The sequence below is a fragment of the Vulpes lagopus genome, chromosome 13 (assembly GCF_018345385.1).
Source record: "Vulpes lagopus strain Blue_001 chromosome 13, ASM1834538v1, whole genome shotgun sequence".
Taxonomy (NCBI): Eukaryota; Metazoa; Chordata; class Mammalia; order Carnivora; family Canidae; genus Vulpes; species Vulpes lagopus.
In genome coordinates, this window is record NC_054836.1 from 34,001,877 (window position 1) to 34,020,371 (window position 18,495).

The 18,495-nt window shown below is 35.8% G+C and overlaps 1 protein-coding gene and 1 long non-coding RNA gene across 10 annotated transcripts in view; one reads left to right on the forward strand and one right to left on the reverse strand.

Annotated features, from left to right (window-relative positions):
* MACC1 (MET transcriptional regulator MACC1) overlaps nucleotides 1–18,495 on the reverse strand; it is a 237,144-nt gene that overhangs the window by 184,895 nt on the left and 33,754 nt on the right. The window contains exons 1-2 of one of the 8 annotated variants that reach the window (XM_041727339.1): nucleotides 7,818–7,976; nucleotides 6,490–6,590 (exon numbers count right to left, since the gene is read on the reverse strand). The exons of 3 other annotated variants lie outside the window; for them this stretch is intronic. Coding sequence is in view for 3 of the 5 variants with exons in the window: in XM_041727344.1 (XP_041583278.1) it covers nucleotides 7,818–7,839 (22 nt within the window). In the remaining 2 variants the exon portion in view is untranslated. Of the gene's footprint in view, nucleotides 1–6,489; nucleotides 6,591–7,817; nucleotides 7,980–10,968; nucleotides 11,099–18,495 lie in introns of those variants that run through there. 4 more of the 8 variants (XM_041727344.1, XM_041727337.1, XM_041727341.1 and 1 more) reach the window with 4 other exon arrangements.
* LOC121474475 lies at nucleotides 6,723–11,529 on the forward strand. 2 transcript variants are annotated; one of them, XR_005983408.1, is made up of 4 exons: nucleotides 6,723–6,945; nucleotides 10,866–11,034; nucleotides 11,201–11,253; nucleotides 11,352–11,529. It is a non-coding gene; the product is annotated as an uncharacterized LOC121474475 (long non-coding RNA). The 2 variants fall into 2 exon arrangements; XR_005983409.1 differs by lacking the exon at nucleotides 10,866–11,034.

The following is an 18,495-nucleotide window of genomic DNA, read 5'->3' on the forward strand; positions in this document are numbered from 1 at the left end:
GCCAGCTCCCTAACCATTTGCCCTAACCAGCTTAATGTACAACGGTGGTTCTCAATGGTTCCTTCATCAAAATCAACTTCACAACTTAAAAAATATATATATGTAGATGCCCTAAACCAATCCCAAGATCCTGGGATGGAGCCCAGTATCATTATTTTTATTAAAAAAAAAAAAACTCAGGAGATTCTGATATACAATGAAGATTGAGAGCCATGAAATCATGATGTGATAAAAATATATTTGTTTTCATTTTGTTTGTAAGACATATTACTGGAAATAATAAAATATATGGCAGCTCAAGATTCCCCACCCCCTAGAAGGCAACTCTTCTAGAGGCAAAAACATGTATTAGGGCATTGTACTAGACATGAGGTATCAGGGTGATAAAGGAAAACTGTAGGACTCTCTCTTCCCTGTGGGTAGCATGGCCATTCCTGGGATAGTCTAGGAATTGTTTCTAAGACCAATTTTGCTCTAGGTTAGGGGGAAAAGCTTTTACCTTTACACTGCTTTACCAGGGCTCAGGGCTCCTGTTTTTTCTTAGAATTATAAGATCTAGATGGAGACACTTCCAGATATTAAGAAAATGTAACAACTTGCTTTTAGCATAAGTCTAGGTTCTACCTGTGGCTTAGGAAGAGTTTTCTTGGGCTCCAGGTGGCATTTTCTAGCATTCACTCACTCTCTCTTTCCCTTACACGTGTACATCCCAAAAAATATCTCTCTGGTTAACATTTCCCTAGTAAAAGCTTCTTAGTATTTAGTACATAAATTTTATAGAAATGTGAATCCCTCATTACAATATTTTGACCAATTATCTTCCTAGGGAAAAAAATATTTATTTCCCCTAAACTCAAAGGAAAATTTTTAGCTAAAGAATATCAAGAAAACTTAAAGTTTCATGTCAAATCCAACCAACAGAACACTGGAACAATAGTAGCCTTTTCAAAATCAAGATAGTATATATAGGGGATCCCTGGGTGGGCAGCGGTTTAGCGCCTGCATTTGGCCCAGGGCACGATCCTGGAGACCCGGGATTGAGTCCCACATCGGGCTCCTGGTGCATGGAGCCTGCTTCTCCCTCTGCCTGTGTCTCTGCCTCTCTCTCTTTCTCTCTCTGTGACTATCATAAATAAATAAATTAATTTAAAAAAAGATAGTATATATAAAGGACGTGCATTTTGAAGCTACTGACACTAAGTAATATTGAGTTTTTGATTTTTTTTGGCTTTATATTACTATATTAACTGTGTGGTATTTAATGTGTATGTCTGCTTTACTATTTTTGTTACATATTTAGGAAAGGAGTTGAGGGTTTGGGGTGATACATAATGCATTATCACTTTTCTCATTTAAAAGGTTGGAAATATAGAAATACAGAATGTCTGAAATTAAAGGACAAATGACTAAATTCAGGTAGGAAATTTCTGAGTCCCTTTGTGTCTATTAGATGAAGTTTTTAAACTATGTTGTTCACGTATACTCTATGCTTATAACTATTTTATAATTGGTGTTTTATAAGTTTCTGCTGGTGACATGAAAAAATTTCCAAACAAAATTTTGAAGATGTTAAATTGTCTTGTGATTCAGTAATTTTTTGCTTTATAAGGTTCAGGGCTTTGTTGTTAAGCCCATGCAAGTATGCAAAGGCTGTTTCCTAAAATGGATTTTCTCTTTATTTTCCTCTGTGTTTCTATTTATCCCTGAATACTTTTGGACCTAAATTTATTTCATGTGATATTAGTATTGCCATACCACTTTCTTTTCATTATCATATTCTACAATTTTAAGATATTAAGATATTTTTCTTTTCTAAATTTTTTTTAACTTTATTTATTTATGATAGTCAGAGAGAGAGAGAGAGGCCGAGACACAGGCAGAGGGAGAAGCAGGCTCCATGCACCGGGAGCCCGACGTGGGATTCGATCCCGGGTCTCCAGGATCGCGCCCTGGGCCAAAGACAGGCGCTAAACCACTGCGCCACCCAGGGATCCCAAGATATTAAGATATTAAGATAAGTTTAATATCTCTAGAAATCAAGATGCATATGCAACTGATGTCAGATTTTAATTGGCTTTGACTTTTTCACTATGGTATTACATAAAATAAGTGTGCCTTAAAATGTATGGTATCTTAAATTCAAAGAAATACAGTATTTACCTGGCTATCTTTTACTATTTCTGTATTTCAACTCCTCTGGTTGATTGTTAGATATGCCACCTTAAACATCAAATAGCTGGGTTTTTAAGAATTTATGCTTTTTATTAACCTCTAGCTTTAAGTAGTTGAGTGCTATCCTTCTACAATCACTTAAAAACTCCCAAGTTTTATCATTTCTGATGTAGGAAAAGATGTTAGGGTTTGAAGCTGATAGCCATGAAAGAATTCTTGAGGTGGCTTTGGTGCAAAAAGGTGATTTTATTAAAGCACAGGGACAGGACCTATAGGAGGAAAGAGCTGCACTGGGTCATGAGGAGTAGCCCATTATAGACTTTCATATTGGGAAGGGATTAGGGATAGCATAAGTCTCTAAGGAATTTTGGGAGCAAGGTTTCCAGAACCTTGAGGGAACTAGGTATTATTGGGAAAGGATCATTTATTATTGTCTAATAAAACCTTAGTCATGAGACCTTTCAGATATATGGGTGGGCCATATGTTTTGGGGGATGATTGCCAACATGGATCTTGGGGGCTTAGAGATAAAGGAAATTTCTAAAGGAACTTTTATATGTTAAAGTATACTTAAAGGATCCTGGGGATTGGGCTAAGATTGCCTTTGCCCTTTGCAGAGTATTAACATCAAGGCAGTTGAGTCCTTAGAGGAAGGTCACTCTGCCTATTTCAAGGACTTGTCAATGGGCTGTAGATAGTAAGGAAATTTAATGATTTTTCTTCTGCTTTTGTTTCCCACATCAATTTCTACTATCTTATGTCATATTTTACTTACTTGCTTCTATTTTTCTTTTCCTTCTCTTAGATTTATAAAATTTTCAATATTCCCTTACATTCCCTATTCCACATTTCTAAACACATATCATATTTCTCTTCAACCTCCTACTAAGACCATAGAGGGTAAATAGTTATCAGTCCTCTCTAAGAAGTAGAAAAATCGAATCTGAATCACCAAGAAATTTTTTGTGTACACAGGTCTACAGTTTGCCATTATAATAAATGAACTAATAAGAGACAAAATGCTCTTTAAAATTCTGTCAATATCCTAGCCACTTATGTCTTATAAGCTTTTTATATAACTATATTAAAACATTTATTTCTCTAGCATATATCTTTTGGTATTCAAATAATAGCCAAAATGAGCATTCCAATCAAACTCACACAGACAGACATAAACTAAAATGAAAACAACATGTAATCATGGAAAAGAGGCGAGAAATAAGGAAGATTCTTAAAACTGGTTTGGATGTCCAAGCTAAAAATGAGATGGTACTTATAAAATATACAGAAGGGAATAGAAACATTCCTTAAATAAGTTTTAACTATGAATAAATATGAAATAGAAAATTAATTCTGCTGAATTATCAAAGGAAGAGAATGAAAACAGAACAAAGTGAGAAAAATTCACTTTTAGTATTTTTAAATCATTGCAAATAAAATATAGTAATAGAAAATAAAGTTCCTGAAAACATGAGAAATCTGACAGAAATAGGAAAAAGACTGTCTAGTACAGATTAAATTAAATTTGTAGCAACTATGGACAGCTAGCACTCATTGGGCATCCTCTGTGCCAAGCATCTATCCAAGTATTTTGTATCTGTTGTCTCCTCTAATCAGCACAGCTGTGCTAGGGGATACACCATATTATTGTCTTCTTTTGGCAGATGGGGAAACTTGGGTACGTAAAGATTAATTCAATTATCCAACATCATACTCTAGGGAGTAAATGGGACAGGAGCCAAAGCCCACAAATCTTGTTCCAGAGCCCACACTCCCTATTGCTATATGCAGAGTGATCCGTGGGCAACATTCCTAAAGTCCTTGTTGCAGAAGACCTGGGGTAGGGAGCTTCTGATGGAACCCCTGCAAGAATTACCACCCTATGGCCAGAGCTCCTATTATATCTACAATGGGGTCTCAGTTCAGGAAAGTTTTGCTCCTGGGCTCCTCCGCTGTTTTTCTTCCTTACTTCCTCATGTTCTTTTATTGCCTCTCCTTGTAATCTAAAAGTGTCTTTGATCCTTATGTACTCAAAGGAACTTGATAATTGGGATGTTAATTTTCAGTTTTGCAATATAAGGAAGTTGAAGCATTTACCAACAGCATTCTAAATGATTCTTGAATGCTCCTGAGGTGGGTGGTGGGGGTAGTGGAAACTTCCAAAAATATAAAATATTTATTCCCTGTACTAAGAATTGAAATAAATTATTATATTAATCAACAATGTGTGAAATTATGGCTGCGGTCAGAATGGAACACCATAAAAATCTAAAACCATACAGAAAAGTGGGTAAAATAATAAAATAAATAAACAGGAGCCAGAAATACTGAAAATATAAGATCAGTCCCAGTGGGAGAATTATTAAAATATGATGCAGAAACTTTCAGGAGATTCACATAAAAATATCTAAGGATTGACTTAGGAATTTGGATTATTTTGTTTGAAGAAAGAGAATGAGTTTATAGAGAGTCCTAAGGAAATCTAAATAATAATAGTTTAATCATACATAAAGATATTCATTACTACACAATTTCAATGCCAAAGTAAATTAACATAAGTATCTTGTAATGTAGACAAAATTGAATAAATTAAAAAACATCATCTCACTGGAATATTATGCAGCTGTTAAAAATAATCTGGATGAAGTATGTTATAGCATAAAGTATGTTATAAGACTACAGTAAGTCAGAAAAGCTTAAAATGTGGTCCAAAATCAAATGCATATAATTATTATTACCATGTTTTAGAAAATCAGAGAAAGGGAAACAAGATTGCAACAAACATTTTATTTTTAAAAAACAATTATATTTATTTATTCATGAGAGAAACAGAGAGAGAGAGAGAGAGAGAGAGAGAGAGGCAGAGACACAGGCAGAGGGAGAAGCAGGCTCCAGGTAGGAGCCCAATGTGGGACTCGATCCCAGGACTCCAGGATCACGCCCCAGGCCTAAGGCAGATGCTAAACTGCTGAGCCACCCAGCAATCCCTGACAAACATTTTAAAGTACTATCAAGACGTGTATAAATAGTTAGAATCTTAATACCGATTTTCATTGTCCTTTTTTCTATTTTCCAATGTTTAACAAGATATGTTCTCTTCTTATGAAAAATTTTTTGCATAATTTATGGGCCATGGTGATTAAATTATAGTTTGTTTCCAAAGAGGGACACATTTAGAGTAAAACAGGATGAAGAGGAAACCATAATGGAAACAAAGAAAATTTCTTAAATTCTTAAAATTCTATCATAAATTAGTATTTCATGCCAATCCCTTGATTCTAATAATCATTTCATCTTACAAGACTGGCAACCTAATGATCTTAATACCTTTTCACTGCCCCCCACCTGCCTCCCCCATGAACCAGTCTTTTGTATTCCAAAGTGATTTAATAAAATAACGACATCTAGGACATAGAATAAGTATAAATAAGTGGTACTTTAAAGATAGAAGGATAAATATACAATTAATAGCCAAAGGAAAAGGCTTAAAATGGTAAAAAATAAATCAGGACACTTCACGTTTATTCAAATGTATGTATACCAGATTATTTTTGTTTGCTGAATATCAAAGAAAATTACAATTATGCCAAATTAAATGTTTAATTTTCAAGTTTTCTACTTACTTTCCTTTATTCAAAACATTTTGATCCTATTATTTTAATTACTATTTAGCATTTGTATAGTATCTGAAACCAGAAATTGGCTAATAAGCTAACAAACCACTAATATAACATTACTGGATCTTGACAATAAATAAAAAATTTTTGCTCAAATCAAATTTTGCAGAACTAACTAAGAGTATGAGAGTCAAGGCATTAACAAACAAACATTCTGTTGATTCTTTTGTTCAAAAAGGAATTAGCAGTGCCTTTTCCCCTTCCCACGGACTGCAGAGATTACATTCTAAAGCATGAAAATTCTGGAGCAGTTCATTTCTTCAAATGCAACAAAGCCAAAATCTGTTAGTTTTTGTAAAATTTAAAAAAAAAAAAGTATGTGTGGGATTAATCACAAGCTTTTTTTTTTTCTAATAATAACCCACCCTTTTTTTTTTTTTTAATTTTTGAGAGCCTGCTTGTGGAACTGTTAATGACAGAATGATCAGTGGACATATTACTGTGATTTCTCTGTTAAAAATTCTATTAGACGCTGACAAGAAAAATGAGTATTACTCCCAATAATATTTGCTTTCTGTTTTGTGAAAATAGTCTTCCCTTGAAAAACACAACTGGTACTATGACACAAAGCCTATAAACAAGGGAGGATAGTAAAAACTCAGAAAAGAAAGCTCCAATATTTCTTGAATGACTCACTCACCTTTCTTTTTGTCATGCCAGCTGCACTAATCAAAACATTCTTCCTTAGACATTTTATCCATGTCTACAAATGACTAGCAGTAACACAGCACCTACAGGGTCCTGTAAGGAAAACAGAAACCATACAAGGTCCTTCACACCTCAGCTGGAGGTAAGGAACCTGGTTCAAGGTGTGTTACACATTGATCTGAAAACACAGCTGGGGCCTTTATAACTGGTACTGGATTTGCCAGGCAGGTACCACTCACCTGGAGCTGAGGCTACCAACAGGCTCTGCCTACAGGTGCTGGCAGAGCCAAGGGGAGCACCACTTGGCAGATGCTAGGATATCTGAGGTGGCACTGGTCATGAAACCAAGGAAGAATTCTGAATTATGGGTAATTGGAATGGCCAGAGGATGCTGGAGTCCATAGCCTTTAGCTGCTGTAGATGGAGACCCAAAAGCTACAAATAAGAGGTGAGTCACTTTGCATCTCCTTCACTTCTCAGCCTCTTGCCAGGATATCACATTAGCAAGAGCTAACTGGAATTTTGCTGGCAATAAAAACTGGGAGTATCAGAAGCCTATCATACATAGAAAAACATAGTAGGGAAAAAGGGGAGACTGAAAGAAAATAGGCGAATGGCTGTAACATCTTTTATCTTCTGTGCCAATTTCTCTGTAGTATTTGTTTAAAATGGTTATATCTAAATTTGCCAGTGAGAATCTGGCATCTTGTTCTTATAATCTTACCAAAGGAATAAAATGATAAACAAATAAGATATAAATAGAAGACAAGGATATAATATACAATATGTAATATATAATATATTTCTATAAACTAGTGATTTTGTTTAAGCCTGCTATTTTAAAAAATCTGATTTTTCCAACTTTAGTAAAGGCACATTTAGCCAGTTTTTGCAAATTACAAAATGGTATCTATGTTTTCTTACTGCCATGAAGCCATTAATGTTTTACTTAAACCTTTATAATTCTGTTCAAATTCCAACATATGATGTTCATGAACAAATAACTAATACAAGAAGTAAGCAATCAAGAAATGTTTTTTAGTCTTTGGTAAATAAAGTAGTTCAGTTCTTTGCTACTCTTCTCATTGAGAATCCCTACAACTTTATATTAGCCTTAGTGATCTGCATGACTAATAGAATCCAGGAGGAACAGGGATTGCTGCGATTGCCAAGTGTAGATCATAATAAATCTTGCAGCCTTGTATTCAGGTCTCTCTGAAAACTTATTCTGGAATAGAAAGAGAGAGAGAGAAAGAGAGAGGGGAAGAGAAGGAGAGAAGGAGAGAGGAAGGGAGGGAGGGAGGAAAGAAGGAAACTTACTCTGGGTGAAATCAGCTGCCATGTAAGAAATCCAACTGCCCTGAGACCACCTTGGTGGAGATACTACATATGGGTGCTCTTGTTGACAGTTCCAGCAGAGCTCCTACTCCTAGCCAGTCCCTGCAAGGTGCCAAACATGAATGTGAAGGCACCTTGAACCCTTCAAACCAGATTATCTGCAAACCAAGAACCACAGTCCATACAATGATGAGCAGAAAACCACCCAACCAATCCCTACCTGAACCTTACAGCTATCAAATTGTGAGACGTAATAAAATGCTTATTTTGAGCCACTAAGTTTTGGGATAGTTCATTATGTAGCAAGAGATAAGGAATGTGGTCTTTCTAATAAGCAAGGAAATGCACACTAAAGCAAATTATCCGTTTTAAAGGTAACCAGGTTATACTGGCTAATGTAATTAAATCACAAAACACAGTATTCAGGGATAAAGTGTTCTCATATCTGAGTTATGAATTTGAAAATTAATATAATATCTGAAGGAAAATCTTTGACAATATGAAGTTGATACAAGTGGAGCTTATGGCCCCTTAGTGTAATGAGTTCCTTCAAAACACTGAGAAGGCCCCTAAAAATTTGTTTACAATTTGTATTATTTCTCTCAAAGGGTCCCCTTCCCAAGTTGTATAAATTTCAGGCCCCACAAAATAGAATCTATCCCTGGGGAATGTATATTCATAATCCTAAAACTCTTTTAGCCCTTCTCAGTAATTTATATTTTCCCCAGGAATATAATTCAAAAGGAAGAAGGGCAGCTAAGTTTATAAAACTCCTTATCAGAGCATGATATATAATAGAAAAATAAACTGCAAATAACTCAAATGTTCTATAACAGATGAATAATTGAATAAATTATAAACTATCAACTGAGGGCACAATGTCATCTTTTTAAAAACTACTTACAAAAACTCTAACAACACAAGAAATTGTTTATAGTATGGTTAAGTGAAAAAGCTAATTTGGAAAGTTTATATAAACTATGATTGCAAGTATAAAAATGTATACATTACAGATAAAAACTGGAAAGAAATTTGGAGAAGTGAGAATGGTTGAGATGATGGTCATGAGATGCAACTTTGTCTTTAATTTTTTTTCACATTTTTTCTTCTAAGTCACATCCCATTATGGTCATTGTAAGTGATGCAAGCTCTCTCAGAAATCAGCATATGAGGTTTTATAAGACATATCCTGTAAAAGCTGTGGCTAAACTCAGGGAATTCTTGTACTGCCCAAATCTCAGGAAAGCAGACCAACTGAGCTGTAGAAGTCCACTTCTCATATCTTTGCAAAATGTGATGTGGGAAAATAAATTTGTCATTAGGAAGGTAAACTCAGACTCATGGGGAAGTTTGTCTTCTTTCTCTTCCTCTTTCACCTCATGAATGACAAAGTAAAACTGTGAGGGGCCAGAAATCGAAGAGCCAATACTGTCACCATCTCCACATCTGCCACCTTTATACAAAAAGGAATGGATTTAAGTGCACAGACACACACACACACACACACACACACACACACGCACACCTTCAAGTACACTTATTTAAAGCAAACATTAGCTATTATAATAATTTTTTGGATATTATGGCATGCTGGTGGGAAATCTCAAGATCTGGAAGCTAGTTCTAGGTTTGCGGCCAGCTAGTTATGTGACTGCAGTGACACTCTGCTTGCTGAGAGCCTCATGTGTCCATCTGTAAAATGGAAGGATCATCAAGATGTGATCACCAAGATCCAGTCTGTTGTCACCACACTCCAACTCTGTCCAAAATGAAATGGGGTACATTTAAAAAATAAGGAATTTGTGAAACCACACTGTTAAGTGGGTTTTATCTCTGAAAGGGAAGCCAGGTTTGGATGTAGTTCACTGGTGACAGAAGCAAGGGGACCCAGCTCTCCTTCTATTCTCCAAAACAGTGCAACCAAATCCCACCCCCATGTCCTCTCCTTTTACTTTTCTTTAGAGTAACCCAGGGAAAGCCATTTTAAACTGAACTCGTGGCAGAAGTAAAGAGAGACTCTGAAGTAGCTCTCTCTCTTTCACTGTGCCTCATTTGGGTGATGGCCAAGCCAGCTAAACCTCTGGGCTCTTGTGGCAGAGCTTCAGTAGGCAACTAGGAAGCAAGACTATGTCAGGTACTTCACTTCCACACAAAACATCACTGTGCTGTATTCAAGAGCAATATGGAAAGCCTCCCTTTCAGGTGTGTCTTCACAATGTGAATTTAAACTCACCTACCACATCTTTTCTTTAAAAGCCATGCTGGGACTAAAAGAGGATACAGGAACCATTTACACACACAGTTCTTCTAGTCTTATCTCTAAATCACTTTCAATCAAGAGACAGTATTAAAAAGGAAAGCATTTTACTCCAGCCTATCAAAATGGCCTTTATAGAGTGATGGCTCAGCACTGACCTCCTTGGGTTTTACTCATGGTACAGATGAGATGTGACCATATATGAAATTTCTAAATATTTTTGTAAAACTGTAATCAGAGAATTTGTCTGTGGTGTTCTCATATAAAGTCCTGTATGGCAAATTATTTTCAGAGTTTAGGGATAGGAAAAGTTTCTTCATCCTAATGTTTTCTTTTACTAAAATACTGCATCACCTCGTGCTTTGGATTTTCCTTTGGCTACTAAGGAAGCTTAGGCTGGGCTTTTATACATTTGCAGTAATATCCCTATATTCCCACCTTTGATTTGTTTGATATAAGTCATTTCCTCTTCCAATCCCAAACATACCTTGTCATTATTATGTGAGGCTTAGCTTCTATTATTAACTGTTTTCAATTTTATTGTGTGTATATTTTTATGATTAGATACTTCGAGTCATATTGGGGAAAGGTAATATATAAATATATAACAGTGTGTATTGGTATATGTATATATGTTTCTGTTGTATGTGATACATGTTATCATTGATTATCACAGAAAACATATCCTTAGAACTGAAAAGACTTTAGTTATAACTTAATTGATTAGTTCCTAACATAATTTTCTCATGCATGGAGAATCTATTTCTTTAAAGGAAATGTTGTCCAGAACTTAAAGAAATACAGTTGTAAAATAAATAAATAAAAGCAAAGCCCATCTGTTTGAAAGGAAGAAAGATAAAAGTTCACTACCCTCACCTTGCTACCGTCCTGTTCACTGAATGAGGAGCTCTGGAGTCATTCCACAGAACTTGGTTTTCCATGGTGCGTATTTAAATACTACTGATCAACTTCAGTTGTCTTCTTTTATAAATATGGAAATTAAAACATTGAAATTATGAGTTACCAAAAAAACTTAACCTAGTTGGTTATGAGGTCAATATCGATTTTAGGTCTCTGACTTCCAAATGTTTATTTTTTTTCACAACAGGAAGATAAATCCCAAAATCGGTTTAACATTAAAATTGTGGTGCTTGAAAAGAGGTGAGTGATTTGGGATTTTGATAAAAATTAAAGAGTCTGAGATTTTCTTAAAATCAATGAAGCAGCAAATGCTATTTTCTCTTTCTTCCTCCTACCAGGCCTATCCACAAGGAAATGCTCTCCTTTCTTCTCAGATTTGCTGTCAACTGGTTCTGCCACTTGCCTCATCCCAATGCAATCTCCGTAGAGCTAAATTTTTTGACCTTCTGAGTAAAGAATCATGTGGCCCTGCATTTTTTTTGTATATTAAATAAAGATAGCTAAGATAAAGATTATGTGGAATCTTAGTGACAACTCGTTTTTCTTTCTTGGGCATTAAAAGTTGGCCAGACTTTGATTTTTAAGATTATACATATCAAATTCTTTTGTCCATTTAGAAAAACCTGCACATATTCTTGTGTAGGTACCATCAATAAACTGGGGAATGAATTAACTGAGGAATTAATTAACTTGGAATAACTGGGGAATGAATTAACTGAGGAATTAATTAACTTAGAGGCATGGTTTATTTTACAAATGTCTCCAGATGAAAACCAAGAAAGTAAAATGTAACTGCATTATGCACAACGGTTTCAGAAAAACTAGATAGACCATGGAAAGTTAAAAAACCCATATTTGAACTGCAAAATTCAAAGTCACAAATCTTCACACTCAATTTCAACTGAAGCAGTAAAAGTTTCAATCAAATTTTGATCATTTAGTAGTAGGCTTAATATCATGGCTTTTAGGAGAAATGTTTTTACTGTATGTTTCAATTTTTATTCCACACAATATACAGGCTTATTTTTTCACTAGGATATATAGACAATTTCATTTATGGAAAAATTTATTTAACAAAATCCATTTCAACATAAACCATTTAAAGGATCATAAGAAGAAAACATCACTCTCTAGTGGTGAAACCTTGAAATAGCAAGGTCCTGAGGGCAGAAGGTCTTCCTCCTGTCTGGCACTGACCCATCCAGATAGAGGAATTAAAAGAAGGGTCTGAAGAGTGGGTATTAGTGAAGAAACCTCAAGAAGACTACAACATCTGGAGGTTCCTGAGGGCATCAGATACCTGAGGCATGCAGTATGGTGGGAAGAGAAGCAAACCACTGACAAAAAGATATTGATCAAAGCAATGTCTGATCTCCTTTCAGGAGGACTGGGAAAAACCTGGCAGTAATTAAACTAGTCCCTAAGTAAAGTCCCAGGGACTTTTCTGAATCAGATTTAGCCATTGAATCCAAATGCAGCATGGGAGATCAAGAGGGATAAAGAGCCAAAAGAATCATGCTATTTCAGGATGTAAACAATGAATAAAGCAGGACTGCCAAAGACTTGAGTTTAATGGATGTTAGTCTCCTAGTAGGCATCAGAGGATGAAAGGGGATCAATTGGCCAATGTAAACACCGAAGGTTTACCCAGACAAGTAAACATTTTGTCCAGGCTCCACCTTTTGATTATCCAATCATGTCTTGATAAGCTCCTGAAGTCAGCCCCTGGTCCTAGCCTCCATTCTGGAGTTCTCCATTCAAATCTCAGCCACATTTTTAATCTTTTCAGTTTTTCTCTAATGAAACAAGATTTTTTTGAGCGTTACCAATTTATAAGTCAAGTTACATATATATTATCCAATTAATCATAAGAATTAATCCCATACACACCAAGCAGCCTTGATATGAGCAAATCTTTCAAATGGGAGACAAAATAGGGCTAAAAAATAATAATATCAATTGGCATGATGATGAAGAGTTCATGAGAAAGGGAGATCTACAGAAGACTCAGTAAATCCTTTGCCCAAAGAAGTATGATGATGAGACTATGCAGGAAGAGGCTTTTCCAAATGATTAAACAATATAAAGTACTTTTAAAAATCCAAAGCCTTCCATAAATACTAGATCGTATATGAGTTATTATCCTGCTGGCTGTAAAAAGGGAGGATGGTAGTAATAATAGTAATTTGAATTTTGGAAGACGTATCATTTCAGACACTTGTGCTTTTGAATGCCAGTTTATTAATCCTCAGGGCTATCTTAAGAGTAGCCAGTGTTATTACCTCTTTTTGCAGATAAGAAACTAAGACACAGATTATGTGGCTTATAAAGATTTGCACAGGAAGCTGAGAGTAGAAGGAAAATTCCTTATCTACAAAGGTGGGAATGTAGTCCACATATAGAGTTGGCAGATTGGACCTTCTCCTGTCCAGACATATCAAGAAGTGGGGACCATCCCAAATAAAGTTATCTGAGGTAAATGGGGATTACACAAGAGAAGGGGACCTGAGAGTGTGCAGTGGAGTGTTGGAGGCAGCAGTTCAACACAAGAAGATACCAGTGAAGTACACAGGTGAAGGGTTTGGCTTGCCTTGCTCAGCACAATGGACTTGTTGGCATCCTCTTGGCCTGAAGCCAATCCCTGCTCTCACACCACCCTCCCTCTCCACACCCTCCAGTAACTGTAGAGAGATCATCGCATAACCATCAGGAAGCAATCACTTCAGAACCATGCTCTGAAATAAGGATTAGAATAAGGGAATAAGTACAATTGCTCAAATTAAATAGGAAGTACACAATAACAACAGAGCACTCATTAACACAAGAATTAAACAACAAAATGAATGAAGAGGAAATCACAGAAGTGAGTCAAGAGTACATAAAGTGTCATCCAAAATAATACTGCAGAATTTACTTTCATTTCTACCTCCTTCTTTTAGTTAAAAAAAGAAAGAAACAAAAAACAAAAAAACCCTAATTTTATTTAAAAATTAGTAATTCTTTAATTTTATTTTAAAATAATGCTTACGATAAATTTACAAATAAATAAAACTAAAGTTTCTGTAAAATGAATCAATTAGAAAGTCATAAATTATACATATCTTCATAAAGGAAAAAAGCCTTATGAGCAGAATTTTAAAGCAGTTGTGATTTAGCCACATGCTATACAATCATTAGCAAGATAGAGAATAAAGGCAAACAAATGGCAATACCATTTGGCATGCATATGCATACACACATATACATTCATGTAAAAGATGACTAGAAATGGGCACCTCAGTGGCTCAGTTGGTTAAGTATCTGCCTTCAGCTCAGGTCATGATCCCAGGGTCCTGGGCTCCCTGCTCAGTGGGGAGTCTGCTTGACCTAGAGAAGGCTATGCAGAACTGGTGGGGAAAAAACCAACTTATTTAAAGATCTTTTTTTTTTTTTTTACCTCTACATCACTGCATTTCTATTTATATTAAAAGGTGCTAGAATGTTTCAATTTGTATCTTCTGATCCTGTAAGTCCCTGTATACTTACCCACAGAAGTTACTACATTTATAAATACCAAAGATGTAACAATTCTCAAATTTTCTAGATTACTCCAATAAAATATTTTAAGTTTTCCTATGAAAAAAAAAAAAAAGACCCATAACAGATAACATGACCCCTATGAAGAGATTGTATTTTCCAAAGAGTACCACAAATCCAGTATCTCCCATACTACGTGTTTGGGATTTTCTTAAATGTGAATTTGACATTATTAAGTAGAGAGGTGGAGTCTATATCCCATACCATTAAAAATAGGTTGGCTTTTGTAACAGTTTAACCAATAGAGTATGGAAAAAGTGACATTGTGACTTCTGAGGCTGGGTCATAAAAAGTAACATAGCTATGCCTTCCTAGTTGCAATACTTGTGCTTGGAGCTCTGAGCCAACAGATAAGCAGTCTGACTGCTCTGAGTCCAAGGTATGAGGAAGCTCAAACTAGTCCATGTATAGAAACCATATGGAATGGCCCTGAGACTACATTAAGAGAAAAAAAAATGCATGGGCATGCCCCCTCCAGCTGCTCCAGCTCCCTGCTGTTCCAACTATAGCCACTCATGTGACTTCAAGTATATAAGAGACACTGAGTCAGAATCTCCCTGCTGAGTCCTTTCCAAATTCCTGATCTACAGAAACTATGATAGACAATAAAATGATTATTGTTTTAAGCTAACAAAAAAAGATCTTTTTTTAAAGTATTAGAAAAATAATTTATTAAATCAGAAAGTTCTGAACAAAGACAAATTTCTTATACATTCTATCACACAATAAAACAGTAAAGAAGTAACAAGTACAAAATAACAACAAGTCCTGAGTCTCATGAAGTTTATATTCAAAATTTATAGTCTTGTTTCATGCAGGTGAACTCTAAAATCATAATTCCCCCCCAAAATAGGGACTAAGGTATATTAATAGAAGTTTTAAAAAGTGTTAATCAAGTTTCACTATCTGTTATTGATCAGCTCTTCAATGAAGATTATAGATAACAAAGCTTTCCTTATTTATTTATACCCTAAGTCTACAAAAATAATTATTTCCTCAGCTACTTTCATAGAACCTACTTAAAACAGGGAAAACTATGCAAAAACATTGGGAGAACCTTTTGCTTCTGAAGCAGAGAAGTGCAGGTTCTATAGAGTTGAAACTTGGGTCCTGATAAGAAGGCTGACCCACCTGCGGGGCAGCACAGAGGGTCCTGCTCCAAATGCCCTTCTCCACACTGCTTTATTTTTATATATCACCTTACTTTGTTCACTAATTAGTGAGCCTGGGGCAAGCAGGAGGTGGGAGGTGCGGGGAGTCCTTATATTGGAAGGTACAAAGTGGCATTAGGAAGGTACCAGAGGCAATTTTACCTATTTATCTACTACTGAGACAATCATATAGTAAAAGAGAGAAGGGGGTGACCTCTGCCCTCTGCTCATGCTCTCTCTCTCATTCTCTTAAAAAAATAAATAAAATATTTTTTTTAAAATTACTAGAAATGGACAGCTACAGAGAAACATAAAGATGCCTCTCCATTAACAAACAGTACTAAGTTATATTTCAAAATAATAATAACAAAAACTGAAGAAAAAATGATGACATCCAAGAAGAAAGAAGTTACTGAGAGACCTCTCTTATCAACATTCTCAACCAACTTACTGGTCATAACAACAAATCCTGGAAGAGAAAATAAATCGTCGAATTGCAACAGGCAAGAGTGCATAGGTTAATCACAGGGACTTTGAACTTTAGGAAACTGCCAAACCCAGTTGAAGACACCAGAGATCAAGCAATGTAATTACACAAGAGGGGAGCCAAAGCACTGCATGCAACCATTAGTATCTAATTTCCTTTTTGTTTTGGCCAGGAGAAATATTCCCATTTATGCACAGTTAGGCTTCTAAAGATATCCCTTGACATTATTGCCCAGAAACTTGGGTGTTTTCAATATTGGAAGTTTATAAAAATAAGGCAATATTTTCATGCCTATTCCTTGCTTCCAAGCAAAGTAGATATTCAGTGAGAACACCCAGATATCATACACTGGCCAGCATCCATTCTGATAGGTCAGTTTTCCATGCATATCCACTATTGAATATTTTTAATATCATTCTGCATCCAGGAATGTGTTAACCTAAGCCTACCCAACCTAACTGTTCATTTCTCTTTTACAAACCTCCCAAGATGACTGGGTATTACTTAGTAAAATGGGTTTCTATTTTTATGTTTCTTTATTTAAAAATAAATATTTTAAAGAGAGAGAAGTGATACTGTGTCATCAGAATTGATGATCCAATGTAGAGATGATACTGATGGGTGCTAGCCCAACCCAGCAGAAGGCTCGAACCATGTATAGGTATAACAGAAGAGAGGGACGAAAGTAGCAGCTGGGATCCTAAGGATAGGAGACACCCTTCAGCCTATCTGCCCTATATTATCCTGTAGTGTTTATGAAATGGGTTCTGAAGATTGTGCTATTTGGGTTCCAATGACAGCCAAACTGGAGCTTCAGGTAAAAGGAATATGATACAGAGGATGGAGAAATGAGTGTGAGTGTGGCTCGTTCAGGAATTAAGTAGCTGAGGAAGGCCGGGCCATGGCAGTGCAGTAGGGACTGAGGTGAGAGGACAGAGGAAGCGGCAAGAGAAAAGGATGCAGAGGCCAGCAGGGCTGGGCCTGAATGACCTTACAAGACCTGCTGAGGAACTTGAACTTAAGCCTAAAAGAAGGAAGACACAGGGGAGTTTAAATCAAGGGAATGATATGATCCAATTTATGATTTACATTGCAGAGGTACGGAAACCACAAAGTAGAACAGAAATAGAGACAAGGAAAAATGACAGTGGCCTGAATGAGGAAAGTGGTCGTGAGAGTGAAGAGATGTAGACAGAGCCCAATTCATTCTTTGTCTTTCACTCCTGAGCAACCAGGAACTACAAGTTCTGAACTCAAGACTTCCTTAGATTCAATTTCTGAGTTTCAGCCTCCAAGGACTCACAACTTGGAGGTAACTCCCTTAGTCCGTGCACCAGTTGGACCTTTCTGGTCCTCCTAGAAAGGAAGAGTGTGTGTATTCATACTGACTTACTGCTAATGATCTTTTCCCCCTCCGTTGCTCCTGTATTCCCCCTAAATAATAAAACAGCCATCTGCAACAAACCACTAGATGCTCAGTGTGAAGCAGTTTTATTATAAATTTCATTTATCTTCATTTGTAAAACAAAAACAAAAACAAAAACAAAAAACAAACAAAACAAAACAAAAAGCAAGTCTCAAAAGAATCTATTACGTATCCCAGTCAGCGAGAAGCCTTTTAGAGACCCCTACTGAAGTGAAAGAATAATATAGGTAAGTGCAGATATTTAGGACTTGGTATTGCTATTAATACCTTTCCCATTCATTAAAACTATCTTTTAGTTGAATCTACCTCTATTGATAAATTTCATGGGCTGTAAGATGGCAGGTATTAGAAAGGAGAAACAAAACTGTTTCTCCCTAGTAATGACATAGAGAAGGGTAAAGCCTCCCTTCCCTTAGGGATTTCTAGATTTTAGAATATTCTCCATTGCACGGTGAAAGTAGAGTGAAGCTAATTTTATATTTTATACTTAGTTTGGGGTTGAAAAATGTGGGTTAGAGGAAAGAACATGGGACCTGGAATCAAAGAATGTGATAAAGTTCCTAAATCTCTCTGATCTTCATTTTTCTAAAAATCTATTAGGTGGGAATAATAATTATGCCTTTGCTGCTGTGTTTTTTGAGAATTAAATGGTTTAAAGTGTGTTATAAGGACCAAAAATTCTATGGTTTTAGGAGTGTTCCAAAACTTTTCCCTGTCAAAGCAGAGAGTCAAGAGCTACATGCAACTACTAAACACTTAAAATACGTTAGTACAACCAAGGAACTGAGTTGTTAATTTTAATTAATTTAGATTTTAAAAGACACATGTGGTTATGATTACCA